This window comes from Sturnira hondurensis, unplaced genomic scaffold, assembly GCF_014824575.4.
Source record: "Sturnira hondurensis isolate 20B ecotype Veracruz unplaced genomic scaffold, ASM1482457v3 Scaffold0008897, whole genome shotgun sequence".
NCBI lineage: Eukaryota > Metazoa > Chordata > Mammalia > Chiroptera > Phyllostomidae > Sturnira > Sturnira hondurensis.
This window is the reverse complement of record NW_028081528.1, coordinates 5,345,315-5,363,079: the sequence shown is the minus strand read 5'-3', so window position 1 is coordinate 5,363,079 and position 17,765 is coordinate 5,345,315. Positions and strand designations below refer to the sequence as shown.

At 36.3% G+C, this 17,765-nt stretch overlaps 1 protein-coding gene across 1 annotated transcript in view; it reads right to left on the bottom strand.

Annotated features, from left to right (window-relative positions):
* ABCB5 (ATP binding cassette subfamily B member 5) overlaps positions 1–17,765 on the bottom strand; it is a 95,359-nt gene that overhangs the window by 25,037 nt on the left and 52,557 nt on the right. The window contains exons 15-19 of the mRNA XM_037056246.1: positions 16,845–16,982; positions 8,601–8,744; positions 7,592–7,696; positions 7,346–7,423; positions 2,359–2,442 (exon numbers count right to left, since the gene is read on the bottom strand). Coding sequence (XP_036912141.1) covers positions 2,359–2,442; positions 7,346–7,423; positions 7,592–7,696; positions 8,601–8,744; positions 16,845–16,982 — 549 coding nt within the window. The remainder of the gene's footprint in view (positions 1–2,358; positions 2,443–7,345; positions 7,424–7,591; positions 7,697–8,600; positions 8,745–16,844; positions 16,983–17,765) is intronic.

Sequence of the window (17,765 nt, the reverse complement as noted above, 5' to 3'; positions counted from 1 at the left end):
TTAATATATATTTTATTGATTATACCATTACAGTTGTTCTATTCCCCTCCTTCATTCCCCTCCACCCTGCACACCCCTCCCCCACCACCCCCCCTTTAGTTTATGACCACATGTCTCAAGTTCTTTAGATTCTATATTTCCCCTACTATTCTTGCCCTCCCCCCTATTTTCTACCTACTGTCTATGCTATTTTCTATACCTTCTCCCCCCTTCTCCTCCTCCCACTCCCCTGTTGCTAACCCTCCATGTGTTCTTCATTTCTATGGTTCCACTCCTGATCTAGCTGTCCTCTTGGTTTGCTTTTGTTTTAGGTGTGGTTGTTAATAACTGTGAGTTTGCTGTCCTTTCACTGTTCATATTTTTCATCTTCTTTTTCTTATATAAGTCCCTTTAGCATTTCATATAATAAGGGCTTGGTGATGATGAACTCCTTGAACTTGACCTTATCTGAGAAGCACTTTATCTGTCCTTCCATTCTAAATGAAAGTTTTGCTGGATAAAGCAATCTTGGCTGTAGGTCTTTGGATTTCATGACTTGGAATACTTCTTTCCAGCCCCTTCTTGCCTGTAAGGTCTCTTTTGAGAAATCCGCTGACAGTCTGATGGGTACTCCTTTGTAGGTGACTGTCCCCTTATCTCTTGCTGCTTCTAGGATTCTCTCCTTCATTTTAATCTTGGCTAATGTAATTATGATGTGCCTTGGTGTGTTCCTTCTTGGGTCCAACTTCTTTGGCACTCTCTGAGCTTCCTGGATTTCCTGGAAGTCTATTTCCTTTGCCAGACTGGGGAAGTTCTCCTTTATTATTTGTTCAAATACGTTTTCTACTCGTGGCTGTTCCTCTTCCCCTTCTGGTACCCCTATAATTCGGATGTTGGAACATTTAAAGATGTCCTGGAGGTTCCTAAGCCTCTCCTCATTTTTTTGAATTCTCATTTCTTCATTCTTTTCTGGTTGGATGTTTCGTTCTTCCTTCTGGTCCATTCCATTGATTTGAGTCCCAGTTTCCTTTCCATCACTCTTCGTTTCCTGTGCATTTTCCTTCATTTCAATTAGTTTAGCCTTCATATGTTCCTCTAATTTGTGGCTAAAATCAACCAGTTCTGTGAGCATCCTGATCACCAGTGTTTTAAACTGTGCATCTGAGAGGCTGGCTATTTCTTGGTCACTTAGAGTTATTGGCTCTGGGGCTTTGAGTTCTTCTTGAGCCATATTTTGGATTGTTCGTGCCTGTTAGGTATGAGGAGTGGAGCCCTAGGTGTTCACCAGAGCAGGACAACTCAGTGGCTGGGTTGTGACACTATATGTGGGGGCGGGGTCAAAGAGGAGCAACGGCGGTCTCGTCTGCTGCCTCCTACCGCTGCCGCCGCAGCTGCCACCGTCACTGGGACCCGCGTGTTCTGTCCCACTGTGCGTGAATGTGTGACTGTGGTCAGCCACTGGGTTCGCCCCCTGGGGCCTGTGAGGTCCGTCTCACTGTGTGTGAATATGCGACCTCGGTCAGTCTGCCCCGCACCCTGACTGGGTCCGCGCTGCCTGTGTGCCTGTGTTGGGGGATCTTTCTTGCCCGACCCTGCTCCCCTCGCTGGCTCCACCCCTCTTACCTGTCCCAGTTGAATGGTTCGTTGTTGTTAGACTTCCATATAGTTCAATTTTCTGTTCTTTGGCTGTGTCTTTGTTTACTAAACCTTTGTTGTATTCAAACTTGGTTGTGGGAGAAGGCACAGTGTTTCCACCTATGCCTCCACCTTGGCGGAATTCCTCTGCTTTTTAGATTTAACAACTTTAACATCTGCCATCAGTATTCAAACCATTTTTCTTTAGCTACTACTTCTCATTCAATGAAAATGATTTCACCTGTTCAGAAGTTATTATGAGACCAACATTCACTAATTGCAACAAGAAAGTTTCAAGTGATCTGAATAAAACTTAGCACATAATCATTTCCAGATGTACACATGAATCCAACTTGTCAGACATTATGGTAGATAAGATCTTATTTGCTGTGGGAAGAAAGAATACTAAGCTCTTATTAAAACTTCTAAATTTTGTGTTTTTATTTTGTTACTTTTTCTTGTCTACTTAATTCTAAGCTCTTTCACTAAGTCATTCTTGCATCTTCTTCAGTGTACTCGTTCTATTACATCTGCTAAATCTTCTGTATTTTTGGTTAAAAATATCCAGAACGGCAAGGCTTCCTTACATCTTTTATTGAGAACTCTTTGTTAGTCCTGGGACTTACCTGGTCTCTGTATGTGAGTCATGTCAGTGTAGCCGACACATGGGCAGTCACCTGTGTGTATATGCACACATGTGTACCACATACATATACCATTTAAAAATAAAAGCAATATACATACTCCTTGAATTTGTGCTATATCTATGGCTAATATTGTTGTCAAGGCTCCTGTGTTGTTTTCCTTATCATCAAACCAGGAAATATCCTAGAGAAAAAAGGGAATTAACATATGATTAATAAAAAGATTCTCTGAGTTTTTGTTTTGCTATAGTATGTCAGAAGGCATTTACCTGTCTCCTCATTCACAGTTACTTAAATTTTATAAATATCATGGATCAAATGACTTTTGTTTCTTATTTCAGAAAGATCTGTACTTAGATATAAACTGAAAACTTAAGTCCAACAGCATGGACTCATTGCCATCATATAATATTGTTATAATAATTAATGTTATAATGGTCAGTTTGAACCACCAAGTAATTTGTAGTTTTATTTTGCAAGTAATTTGTGGAGAGTAGTGAGGTGAGCCCTCACTGGCTTGGTCAGTGGTTTGGGCGTTCTGCAAAGTGAAAGGTCGCTAATTTGATTCCCAGTGGTACATGCCTGGGTTGAGGGCCAGGTCCCTGGTTGGAGACATGCAAGAGGAAGCTATTTGATGTTTCTTTTCTTCTCTTTCCCCTTCCTTCCCCTTTCTCTTAAAATAAATAAGTAAAATCTTTTAAAAGCTAAGGGGATATACAACAGAACTTAGAAATATTTCCAAACCTTCCTACCTAAACTGATTGATAATAAACAGCTTCCTTCCCTTTCAGACCCCATAGGGAAGATTTACCCTGATACTTCATAATACCCCCTAGATTTTACAGGCATGGGCCATTGTGAAAAGCTGAGGAGGCTAAAGGCTGCTATGAAATGTGTGCAGCCAAGAAGCGTGCAGTCTGAAGGAGACAGGTCAAAAATACAGGCGATAAAAGCATCATGTTATAACCAATTTCATTTTTAACAGCAAATAGAGACAGCACTTAGCACTTCTCAAAGTAAGGAATTCTGATTTCCTTTTATTAGCTATTGAATGTTTCCTCCTACTCACTCAAACCAGTTATATCTCTTGTGGATTAAAACTTCATGGAAGCTGTCTCTGAAAAATGACTTATTTTTAGCAAGTGAAAAAAACTGTGGTCTTGTCACAAGCCAGCCAGGAACCTGGTGCTCAGGTTAGAGATTTCTGCCAGCTAGAGAAACAAAAACATAACACATGGAGGGCTGTGCATTAATCATGAAGTCACGTGGGAAGAAAGCTCCCATGGAAGAACATGGCAGGAGCCAGAGTGTGTACAGCCCTGGCACGACAGCACTGATCTCTAAATCCCTGCATTGCAATAGTGTCCCAAAGACTTCAGGGTCTTTGATATCCAAACGGCATCCTGTAGAGATCTTGATCTGCACAGCACAGTAACCCAACCCTAGTTGTGCACTTACATCAGAAGCAATGATGCTATAGCAGTCTTGAACTGGAAGACACTGTCTGTTTTTTATTATATACTTAAAAATTTAAGTATATAATACATTTTCCAATTATGTCTATATTGTAACATGACATGAATTGCATAAATAATATTTAGATACAATAGAATGTTACAATGTAGAAAGAGAATTTATTAATGAATATTACATTCTTAATTCTATAGCAACACATAAGGCATAGGATACATCTGTGACTAGTCTTAGTCATTATTTGACGTTCAATCAGCAACATGTCCAACATTGCTTTTCATGTTAGCGGCTGTACACTCTAGGGATTGTTTTCCAGCATAGGGAATACATGCTCAAACACTTAGCAGAATTTCTAGAACTCTGCATAGTTGGGGTTGAGTAAAAATTCTTGCTTCTTCTATTCCTGATGGTAAAACAATTACAAGTAAGGCTATCATGTTTTTTTATACTAGTTAATATATTCTTTTTCCTATCAATAATTTTACTAGAAATGAGTAGACTATGATAAGTAGTTGGTATGTACTTTTCCATTTAACCATCACAATTCTATGAGATAGATACTATAATTGTCTGTATTTTATAAATGAGGAAACTGAGGAACTAAGAAATTAAATAACTTGTCTAAGGGCATACAGTTGGCAAATACTGAGGCCAGGATTTGAACTTAGGCAGCCAGATGCCAGAGTTTTTAATCAACTATGCCTCCCATCTAACTGAAGCACTGTAGTTGAATTTCATTACCTGTTTCTTCTGTTTCAGTACTTGTTACCTGAAATCCTTTTGGAAGTAGTTTTTGGAGATCCCTTAGTGATCACCATTTAATACCATCATTGTATCAATTAAAGACCCTCCCTCTGAGGCCTTAGCCACTCTATTTTAGAGAGTAATGGGAAAAAAATAAATTTCAAATCTGTTGAAAAACTCAATGGATCTATAGGTCAACATTTATAATTAAGAAATATGTTTAGCTTTGAAACAAAATGAACAATGAATTATCCACAACAACTGAAGTCAGCAACAATTAGAACACTCTTTCAACTAAAAGGAGCTCAAGTAATCAAATAAAATATAAATTTTATACCTACAAAAGGACCACACCTGTTTCCATAAATACCTCTACCTCAAATGAAGTTTCAGAATGGTTATAAAAAATGCTGCAAGTCTTAGCATGCTGTGTAAGACTTAAAGTCTCAGGACAAAAATGAGATAATAAGAGTTAGGCAAAACTGAACATTAGGAGCTTCCCTTGCTATAGACAAAAGTAAAACTGGTAAGATATTTACAAAGAAGAGGCCAAATATATTATTACTTTCTTTTTCTCCAATTAAAAGAAAACAAAGATTAGAAGAAAAAGAATACTGAAAGATGAAAAGGGAAAACAAACAATAAGCTGGAAGGGCTGAGTTAAATTTATGAGGACATTTAAAAAGGCAGAGAGCAAGAGAGGTTCTGTGTGTGTCTTTGCATGTGCATGTTTTTTGAAGGACCAGAGTTTATGGGTGTAGATGAGTACATTCTTATGGGCAGAAACGACTTTATTCAAGAATGTTACTGTCCTGATGTTCACATGGCTAATGCTAGCAGGGCATTAGTGCCCATCACTAACAATCAGGATATTGGATTAATAATATTTGCTGGCTAAACTGCTCATGGCCTTGAGACTCTTTCACTAAAAGCATGCTGTGAACCTCTAAAGAGGAATTTCAAAGTAAAGTTTGAAAAAATTGAAATGTATGCTCTTTTTTTCAAATCCTTACCCAAGGACACATTTTGGGGGTATGGGGAGGAGGGACGGAGAGAGAATGTGAGAGAGAAACTTGGATCAGTTGCCTTTGGTGTGGAGATTGAACCACAACATGGGTATGAACCCTGACCAGGAATCCAACTTCGATCCTTTGGTCTATGGGACGATGCTCCAACCAAGTGAGCCACACGAGCTGGGGCAAAATGTACTTTCTTCAGCATAAAACATTCAGACACTCAGGGAACATTTTCAAAAATTCCCAGGAATTGAAAATCCTCAAACATGAAAAGACATAAATCACACCAAAAAATGAGCAGGAATTGTCAACAAATGTGAAATCTAGCATTAGTTAGTTATAATTCCACTTTATTTCATCAGAGATGTGCTGCAGACATAACATAAAGTGTTCATTAAAAAAAAGCCCCTAAAGTATCAAGCTTAACATGAGCAAGATGTGCAGGAATTAAAACGTTTTGTGATCTCTTAGGTAGTTTTTCTTTTTTCTGGATTAAGGAGTGTCTCCAGTTGTCTCTGACTTGATCTTTTTGAGCACAGGGTGTCAGGCACCAACTGCTTCTGAGCATCAGGTTGCTATGGGAAACCTCCTGTTTGTTCCACAGCACTTTGGACAGCAGAGTTCCCTAAGCACACAAAGGTGGAGGAGTTTTGTTACACGGCAGTCCTCCAAACGCTACTGCTAAAAGTCACAAGATTTAAAAACTGGTTTTGATGATTTGGTTGGAGTGACAGAAACTCTATTTCTGAAAAGAAATGACTCTGGCAGGAAGCTATTTGTTCCTGCACAGTGAGCTCTGGTGACAGAAAGTGTGGTGAAGGGCTCCAAATTACTGGCTTTCAGGGTAACCCAATACACTTCAGCCTCCTGAAAGAATTTTTGAGGTGCTGAACTGCGACATTCCTGCCATTTGCCCCCGAGACTCACTTCTCAAGATTATTACTCAATCCACCTAGTTTTAGTTATTTCACAAGTGTGATTGATCATCTGCGTGCAGCAGGCTGACCTGCCAGCTAGACTGAGTTACCTGAATTCAGGTCTCTTCCCATTGGGGGAGAGAGATTGGATGCTTTAAAAGTTTGAAGTGAAAAGAATTTAAGGGGGGTATGGTAATGTGAAAAATGCAAAAATCTAAACAAAGCAAAACTAAAAAACCTTAAGCTGTGCCCATGGATGAGAACAAGGGAGATTAACTCATTAACTCCTCCTTTTAAAATGTTCTCCAGATATTGCAGCTCTTAACGCTCCTTTTCAGTTTTAATTTGATCTTACATTCATATCAACATTTGATCTTACATTATGCATTAAAGATAGATTTGTCAAGAAAAGTGCAAGGAACAAGAAGTAGACTCCAAACCCTGTTTTCTATAAGTTGTAATTTAGAATATAATTTTGGATTTGCTTCTCTTAAGGAAATATACTATGAGAATTCTGACATCAGATGCTGGTTGGAACACAAAAAACAAGCTTTTAAATGAGAAAAAAGGGATTATATCAAGCAAGCAAAATTCAACCAGAAACACTGAAATTAAGAGCAAACGGACGGTAACCAGAGGGGAGGTGGGAGGGGATAATTGGGGGAAAAGGGTAAGGGTTGTCAGGAACATCTATAAAGAACACATGGACAAAACCAGTGGGGGTTGGGATCAGGGGTGGGAGGTAGGGATGGCTTGGTGGGGAGTGGTGGGGTGAAAATGGAAACAACTGTACTTGAAAAACAATAAATAAAATAAAATAAAATAAAATAAAATAAAATAAAATAAAAAAGAAATCGACTTGAAGAAAAACTCAAAGCTAGAATATTTAAAAGAACATTGTAAGTAAAATAAGAAAGAAAGTCAACTAAACACTGACCTGATACAACATGGCTTTAAATGCCAAGTGTCTTAATCTCATGGTTAAAATTTCCCCGGCTCTGCCATAAAATAATCCCTGGAAAACAAAAAGAAGATCTATATTTATTTTTAGCTCTTTTCTATTTCTTTGTAGTAGTCACTATATTTACTTATTTATATTTTTAGTTATTATTTTTAACTCAAATAGAGAAGACAACATAAAAAGTAATCATGTTCAAATTTGTTTAATTCATTGAACACTTACTTGAATAAAATAACTGATAAAGCAAGTAACACCCAAAATGACAAATACCATGGAATACATTTCTGCATCATGCTTTAATGTGGTTTTATCATCATTTTCAAACATCTGAAAAGGAATACATTTTTTTAATCAGGTGACTGGAGGGACATATGAAAGAAAGAGAAAAAAACAAAAATGTCCATTCACTAGGATTTAAAATAAATTTCAACATAATGAAATTATAGACATATTCCAGGAGGGAAAGAACACCACTGTTCTATCCTCTATGTTTATTAAATATGGTAAAAACATAATTTGCTCTTAATTCTCTCACTTCAGCTATGTAAATATTAAATCAGACAAATGAGTCCTCCATCTGTTATTATTTCATAGTAACCACCTGTTTGAATTATTTCCAATAACTTTTAATAACTCAGATTTCTTAGTATTATTCTATTTAGAGCACTACCTATAATATGAGAACTTTGTACGTGTCCCTAGAACTTGTTCCTAAAATTAGTAATTATACATATATTGGAATCTGTGTTGACAAAGCATAGCTGTGCAAATCTGGAAGACTGAAAATTTAACATAGCTGTAGTAAAATCCTTGAATTCATCAACTTTCCTGGGTCTGTCAGCATAATACAAAACTCTACTTCCTCTCCCTGATCTGGCTGGTAATAAAAAATGGCCACTGTCTCAACCAGTTGAAAAAAGAGCAGTTGTATCTGTCCATTTTATTGCTTCAGTGCTTTAGAATGCTGACACAGAACTGGAGTCAAAATTAGAAAACAATGCAGTTTCTTTACTGATTGCCCAGTCAACAAGGCCCAGCTAAACACTTCACAATAGAGGTAGGCTTATTTCCTGAGAACATTTAGTTAACCTTTCTACCATGGATCCCACTGTGGAGGTGACCCTACAAGTCCCAGTTTTCCCCTTGCCAGATCAGAGTATAACAGGTCTGTTCTCTCAGGCAACACTTTGTTTAAAATTGTTAAAAATATTAGCAAATTAGTTTTACTTACAGTTATGATTTTTGCAAAGATAACAGAAAATATGGGATGAACAGCTCCATTTAGGACAGAAGCCAATGTCCCCAGAACCACAGAAGGCCATTCAGACTTGTTTAATTTAAAAATTTTTAATAGTGAAACTTCAGGAAGACTTGCCTATAAAATAAAATATCTTGGTTAAAACCCAGTTTGAAAGCGTGATAGAAATCGGCATTAGTCGCCTTCCTGTAATGTAAAAGTCATCTTTTAAATTATAGACCAATTATAATGTAAAGAAGCAGATATAATAGGTGGCAGAGTAGGAAGAATCCTTAGAGAGATTTCACTGCTCACATTACTGATGGGAATCTCAAACATACAGACATCTTGCCCCAAAGTGACTATTTGTGCAACTTCTCCTTTCACTCAGTCGCTACCATTGGAAATACAAATTAACCCACGTGTTCTGATAGCTAAGACTCGCAGAAGAAATGGGAGGCATGTTTTCTTTATTCTTGTTAAACTAGATAGAATATCATACTGTAGGATAGGGCAAAAATCTGGGTAGGAACTGAGCAGAGACAAAAGGTAAAAGTTTTATTAGCATTTTAAGCTTGAACATTTTCCATTTTCATGAGAATTTACAGAAACACTTTCTAATACCTTTGTTAAAAGCTTCTTTGTGGCTCCTGTTTACAAAAAAATTGCTTCAATATCTGACCATATTACTTACACTTGCCAAACCTCAGTTTACTCATCTTTCTAAGGGGGATGATATCAGTTTTTATAAGACTGTTTTTAGAATTAAGCTTAACTCGGTATCTGCAAACAATAAGTACCCAATAAATGTTAGCTGTTGTCGATGTTTTTATTACAGAGAAAGGATTATATTATGCAAAATCTCGGTCTTATATAGAGAAAGCACAATGCAACTAACTAACTGTTCTGGTATCTGCCAGCCCTTTCAATGGAATGTGTGGACGTTGAGATAAATTTTCAAAATCTTGTGAACAGCTTTGTGCTAAGTAACTATTTTGAATAGGAAAGTAGACAGCAAACTACTAAGCATTTCATATGTTAAAACTTCCTCATGGTATTCACTCTTGAAATAATGACATTTATGAACCTAATAACTGGCAAATTTTTCAGGAAAGACTATAAATAGTTTATCATTCTTGCTTTAATTTTAGTCTGGAAACATAATGCACACTCTATTGTTTGAACAATAGAACTTTTCAAATTCTAAAGCCTTGAAAGTACTTTCAGGATGGCTAAACCACAATTACATGACTTAATTTCACTATTTAGTCTTTCCTTTTGAAGTTTTCTGAAGATCATCATCACAGACAGCCTCATTTTTTAGTTGGTTGACTATTCAAAAAATGCAGAAATTTAAAAAGTTGCATACCAACAACTCTTTGTTGAACACTGAGCATGAATGTTTTAAATCAAAATTTTAAATAAAATTACCTCATTTTGTAGTAAAATAAAGGCTTAGTGTGTACCAGGACATAACACTAGTGAATTACAGAACCAGTATATGCAGGAGGGCTATCTTGCTCCTATGGAATAATCTATCATTTTGCCTCTGGGAAAATATACCATAACAGGTTAAAAAGTAAGTATCACTAAAATAATGTTATCAAGATATAAAATAATAAAATGAAATAAGATAAAAACAAAATAAATATACCAAAGCAAGGCATTGAAAAAGTCTTTAAAAAAATTCACTGAAGCCAAATGGCAGTGTACCAGCAATGCCCGCTGGTACACTGACACAGAAGGGTTCCTGTAACACTCACCTAGCAGGGGAAGCTGTACTACGAAGGGCCCACCCTCCCCTTTTTGGGGGGCCCCTCCATCATATACCTACCATGTGACCCAGTCACTCCATTTCTAGGTATTTACTCAAGAGAAATGAAGGCATATGTTCACACAAAGTCTTATATGTGAATGTTCATAGCAGTTTTATTTGTAATACTCCAAAAGAGTGAATTACCCAAATTATGTCAACTAGTGAATGGATACATAAGTTGTGGTATATCCATACTCAGCCATAAAAATGAATGAAATGTAAATTCATGCAGTGACATGAATAAATCTCAAAGTAATTATGTTAAGCAAAAGATGCCAGAAGAAAAAAGTGTATATATTGTCTGATTCCATTAACATAATTGAAGAAAATGCAAAATAATCTGTAGTGACAAAAAGCAAATCTATGGTTGTAGGATAGGAAGATCGGCACTGAAGAGGTGTGGGAGAAAGGGGTTACAAAGGGCAGGAGGACACTTCTGCAAGTAATGGGTATGTTCATTATCTTGATTGTGGTGATGATTTCAGAGGTTTGTAGCTATGTCTCAACTTATCAAATTGTACATTTTAAATATGCACAGATTGTTGTATGAGAATTATAACCCAATAAAGCTCTAAAATAAAAAAAGATGAAATTTAAAATTCTTTAGGAAAGTTTTTTACTTTTTAAAAACCCTTTTGTACATTTTTATAGCATGCCTATAAATTCATATACTTTTATATCAGAAGATCTTAAAACATGCTATAACCTATAGTATATTTAGGTAACATGGAGTGTTTCATGATTTTACTATGTATTTTAATATTTAGTATCAAATATTTAGTACATAGAATTAGAGCTGATTTTTTAAAAACATTTTTAAAAAGATTTTATTTATTTATCTTTAGAGGGAAAGGGAAAGAGAAAGAGAGAGAAGGAGAGCCATATCAATGTATGGTTGCCTCTTATGGGTCCCCTTCTGGGAAGTGGCCTGCAACCCAGGCATGTGCCCTGACTGGGAATCGAACCGCGATCGTGTGGTTTGCAGGCCTACGCTCAATCCAATGAGCTACACCAGCCAGGGCTAGAGTTGATTTTTTATATTGATAATGTAAGCTGCAACCTTGCTAATTCAAAGATGAGTTTTAGTACTTTTTTTGTGTGGATTCCATAGCATTGTTCACATGGATAGGACAGTTTTACATCTTCCTTTCCTATTTGGATGCCTTTATTTTCTAACCGTGTTGTACGGTCTGGAATTTCTAGGATGATCTTGAATAGAAGTGAGAATTTACATCTTTGTTTTGCTCAAGATATTAGTCTTTCACCCTTCAGAATGATGCCAGCTGTAGATTTTTCTGTTGATGCCCTTTGATCAGTTGGGGTAATTTTTTTCCGTTTCTGGTGTGTTGAGAGTTATTGGGAATGGATGGTACATTTTATCAAATGAGTTTTCTGCATTTATTGAGATGATTAGATAGTTTTTTCTTTAACATTTTTAAATAAGGGGAATTGCATTAGTTTCTGAATGTTAAACCAAACTCACATTCCTGGGATAAACCCTACTTAGTGGTAATGCATTATTCTTTTCATATATTGTTGATTGTAGTGCTAAAATTTTGTTAAGAATTTTTTCATCTATGTTCATACGGTATATTTGTCTATAATTTGATTTTCTTCTAATATCTTTGTGTAATTTTATAAAATTTTCATTTCAGGACATGTTCATTCATTTTTAGAGAGAGGGGAAGGGACAGAGAAACAGAAACAGCAATATGAGTAACATCAATTGGCTGCCTCCCATATGTGCACTGACCCAGAATCAAACCCACAATCTAGGCATGTGCCCTGCCCAGGAATCGAACTGGTTTATGGGATGGCACTACAACCAACTGAGCCACACTGGCCAGAGCTCTTTGTCTAATTTTGATATCAGAGTAATGTTGGTCCCATAGAATAGGAACTCCTTCCTCTTCAATTTTCTGTTTGGTAGAATTCACAGTAAAGCCACTTGGACCTGGAGTTTTCTTATAAAAAAGATTTTAACTACAAATTCAACTTCTTTTTTATAGATGTGAGATTATTCAAATGATTAATATATTTTTCAGTAGGCCTTACTAGTTTATGTCCTTCAAAGAATTTGTCCATTCCATTGGAGTCATAGTACTTGTTTCCATGTGATTGCATTGACAGCTGCAGAAATGTAGTGATGTCAGCACTTTAATTCTCAATATTGTCTTCTGTGTAAGTCCTACTTGCCCAGTCTGTCCAGAGTAGTCAGTTTACTGATGTTCTGCTTTGAATTACATTGATTTTTCTTCTTTAAAATTATTGTTTTCTTCTAGTTTCTTAAGGGGGAACTTTATTAGTTTATTAATTTGCAATCTTCCTTTTTTAAATAATATAGGTATTTAGTAGTATAAATTTCTTATTACCCCTTTGTGCTTTACCCCATACATTTTGAAATTCTTATTTTTTGTTCAGTACAAAATACTTTTGAATTTCTCCTTTCATTCCTTCTTTGATTCCTGCATTATTTAAAAGTGAGTTATTTAGCTTCCAAAAACCTCTAGACTTCCCAGGATGCGTTCTGTTTTTGTTTCTGATTTTATTCTATTTTGTGCTGAATTTTAAAAAGATTATTAAGACTTGTATTATAGCCCAGAATATCTTCTATCTTGATAAATGTTTCAGTTGTACTTGAAAAGAATGTGTATTCTTCTGTTGATAGGTCTAGACTTCTCAAATGTCTATTAGGTCAAGTTGGTTGATAGTGTCATTAAAGTAATTTATATCTCAGCTGAACTTTTTTCTATTTGTTCCATCAATATTTAAGAGAGGGGTGTTTAAATCTCTGAATAATATTGTGAATTTGTCAATTTATCTTTTTAGTTCTTGATAAACTGATATTTTTATAATTATGAAATAATTCTCTTTATCTGATATTTTTTTTGCTCTGAAATCTACTTTGACTGCCATTAACATCACAGTCTACCTTCAAGTATAATAATATATATCATTTTAGAACTTTAAAATAGAATACTTTCATTTCTCCCTCCTAGTCTTTTGGCTATTTTTTATACATTTTCACTTGTGTTATGCACCCCACACGGTAATGTTATTTTTCCTTTAAAATGTAAATTATTTTTAAAAACATATTTAAAAGACAATTATTTTATATTTACCCATTTACATACTATTTGTGATACTCCTAATTTCTTTATTATAGTTGCCCATTTCCATCTGGTATCCTTTTCCTTCTGCCTGGAGAATTTACCTGAACATTTCTTGTAGAAGAGGTCTGCTGGTGGTAAATTACTTTAGCCTTTTTGGTCCTGAAAAATTTTATATGTTGCCTTCATCTTGAAAGGCATTTTTCTGCATGTAGCATTTGAGTTTTTTCTTTTTAATACTTTACAGATATTGCTTTATTGTCTTCTGGTTTGCACTGTTTCTAATGAGAAATCTGTGTTTTTTCTCACCTTTATACATATTGTGTTGATTTTCTCTGGCTGCTTTAAAATTTTTCTCCTCATTACATTTTTTAAAGCAATTTGATTATGATGTGCCTTGAGATAGTGTTACTCATGTTTACTGTACTTGAAATTTATTGAGCTTCTTGGATCTGTATGTTTTTAGTTTTCACCAAATTTGGAAAAAATTTTTTCACTATTTGTTCAAATGTTTTTTTGTTCCCTCTAGCCTTTCCTTTGGGGACATATGAAATATAGATGCAATAACTGTTTAATATTCCTACTAATTTTACCAAGTGTGCCATTCTTGGACCTATTTTTATTAATTGATTTTTCTTTTCATTAGGAGTACCATTTTTCTTTATTTTAATTTCCCTGGTGATTTTTGATTGAATGCCAGACATTGTAAATATTACTCATTGGCTATTTTAAAATTCACATTGAGCCTTGTTCTGGGACACTTTAAATTATTTGGGACCAGTTTGATCCTTTTGAGTTTTGCTTTTAGGCTTTTCTATATGGGCTTAGAGCTTGAGTTAGCCTGGAGCTAATTTTTTTCTCTCTCTGAGGCAATACTTTTCACCTCCCTCTCCCCGTCTCTCTCTGTTTCTGAGAAGCTTTCTCCCCTCTCATTCTTTGCTCTGAAGACTCACCTACTTTTGACTACTACCTAGGCTGTGTGTGGGTTTCTCCTTCCAGCTCTGAAGCTTGGAAACTACCCAAGCAATAACCTGGGTCAATAATAGGTTCGTCTCATTTTTCTTCCCTTTCTTAGGCGTCACTGTCTTCTGCCTGATGTCCATTGTTAGAGAACTGTTTCATGTATTTTGTCCAGTTTCCTAGTTGTTTAAGGCAGGAAGGTAAATCTAATCACAGTTAACCATAAATAAACCTTAGCTGGACGTAGAAATGTCTAATTTCATCTGGTTTTCACAGCAATTGACACAAATGATCTCTTCCTTTTTTGGGTAATACTTTGCGTAGCTGGCTTGTATGAAACCACCTTCTCCTGGATTTTCTTTTATTCTCCAGTCATTCTTTAAGCTCCTTTACTGGCTACTGCCATTCAATATGAATTTAAATTTTGCAGTGTTCTAGGTCTCAATCTCATTCTACTTACTTCTCCACCTATACTCTATTTCTCCTTAGACAGCTTTAGTCAGGCCTATAAGGTCCCTTACTTAGTCACCATCATCTCTTCCCTGCTCTGTTATCTCTGGTCCACTCAGGCCCCAAACACCATTTCCACACAGCAGCCACATCAAGTATATCAGTTCACTCACTCTTCTGAATAAGACCCTTTTATGCAACAGTTCTAACCTGCTTTGTGTGGTGGAACCCTTTGGAACAATGGTGAAGTCCACGGACTCCTTCCCAGAAGAGTTCACAATGATGTACTAAAATAACCCATTGATCTCAAAAGAAGCCAATTATACTGAAATATGGTATTCGAAAAATTCAGCAAAAAATTCAAATTGTGATAGTTATGAATATGCTTCATTATTAACACATTAAATAATAAGATTTAATAATGATGAGTGTAAATAGATCTGAGATGTCTAAAATAATATAATATGAAAATTTCTGTGATTTTCATTGGTGACATCACAGGCACTGGTAATTCTACTCTACTTTGTTGTTTATATTCATAATAAAAGTAAATTAAATTTCTATCAAGGATAGGTGGGGAAAAGTTTGCAATTTTTTCCCATTTAGGCTCACTGCTCAGTTCTAACCAGAGATTCCTTGTGGGTCATGAACCATTAATTAAAATCCTGATGGTTTCTCTTTGAATATGAAAAGTGTCCAAAGCTGTTATTACAGCCTACAAGACACTACATGATTTAGTGCCTGAGTATCTCACACACTCCCTCTGCTTACCCTTCTCTTCTTTAGTCACTATAACCCCCAACTCCAGGCCCTTATATTTGCTGTTTCTGTATTTAAGATAATATCACCTCTGTCCTAATTATTGATATATTGCCTCTCAGGTCCAAATTCACCCTTTTGCCTGACAAATATTTCTCCTTTAACAAGTAGTAAGATATCAAGCCCTATCTGCAGAGGGTACTTGAAAGATACTGCAGAAGGAAAAAATTTTTCTACCTACTCTTTTTGGTAGGTCATTGGGAAGGCTCCTCCAGGGTGAAGTTTTTCTCCTATATTCTGCTTTCAGTGTTTCCAGAACAAGGTGCCTGTGCTATACAGTTTTCTCATATGTTTGGCTACCAAGTACTTTCTCTAGCTCTTGGCTTGGCCAGTAAAGGTATAACCATGGGCCCAGACAGCACGGGTCTGTTTCAGCCAGGTCATGGATGCCTGTATCCTCCTATACACAGCTTTGTTCACTTGGGTGAGGAGTACTTATGCTCTTGCTTGCTTCCCCACTCTTACCCGCAGGCTTTTTCATAGTCCAGATCACCTTTCTTTAATCACCTTTCTATTTCATACCCCTCAGTAACACTCTCTTCAATCCCCACTCTTATCTCAAGTCTCATTTTTGTTTCCCCATTCAGCCTCCCTTTTCTTAACATGCCCAGCACCTCTTTGGGCCTCAGCCCATACTCTGAACATTTCGCTCAGCACTCTGTCTGGTTGTACCCTAGGATTGGACCACTAAATCCTATATGTATATGCTGGTGCTTATTTGTGTCCTGGTAGTGAAGTGGATTTGGGTCTTTATATGATCCTAATTGATCTTGAGCATCACTGCTGGTATCTGTACCATACTTCCTGAGCCACTGTTTTAGCCCATGGTTAGCTTCATAGGAAAGAATGATGTAGCATTCTCGTGAGATTTCTTGTTCACACAATGACCTCTGGCAAAAATACAGTCTTACTTGAGGGCCTCTTTCTCATAGTGGATGCTAGAGTGAAGTCTGGGAAAGATTTATGTTTTATAAATTTAGTGCTCTAGTAAAATTTTATCATAAATAAATTCTAAATATTATAAGGATTAAATAAAAATGCATTGGAGAATATGGTAAAACTTGTTGATAATTGAACCATTACCTCTTTATGTTGAGTAGATTCCTCAGACTTGTCAGTAAAGTCTGACTTGACGCTATTCATGGAGCAAGGAGAAAGAGAGTTGGTATTTTTTTCAGAACATGCCATTGATTCCAGTTGTCCATCAGCTTTTTTAATATCCTGAATAATGAATATACAGGTTACCATTAGAATAATGCCTTAAAAATTCAAAGGAACTTTATTAAACACCCCTCTAAAACTATATATTTTGTCTCTGTTATCGAAGTGGTATACTCGTGTTCTCATGCAGGTCTTGCTGAAGTTTTCAGACTTCACAGAGAGCAAGTCCAACTCATACTAAAATGTTAGTGAGTGATGATAACTTATTCTGCCTCCACCCCCTCCCCAAAGATCTGTATAATTAACTGGAGAAAACAATGCCTTAATCTAAAACAATTATTTCACCAGCAGGAACAGATCTTAGTTAAAGGAGCTTTGTGAGGGAGATGACTCAAAGACACTCTTTCTGACCTCTTCTTCCTGGTTTATACATTTGTAACATGTAGTTTATAACACTTAAATGTGAGGCTGGTCCTGAGCCTGAGGGAGATCAGAGGAGAATAATATGTTCCACGCCTGCTACTGCTGCCCATTGCAGACTGATCAAAAAGCACAATTGCTGAGGCCAGCTCATAAACATAAGAAATTCTAAAAATATCAAGTTGAACTTAATGAGACTTTAAATTATAGGATAGGGTGAAGCTCTAAACCAAAATGCTCTAAGTCTAGTTTTGTTTTTCTTGGTATTTAGGGAAATGAGACCAGTTTTAGTGGTGTGAGTAAATAAATTTGACTACTCCATGGAGAGCAGGGAGGAAGGGGACAAGACAGGAACGGAAGAGGACCCCAGTTAGGATGATTGTGGCCAAGATCAGGGTTGGGAGTGGAGATGAAAGACAGAGG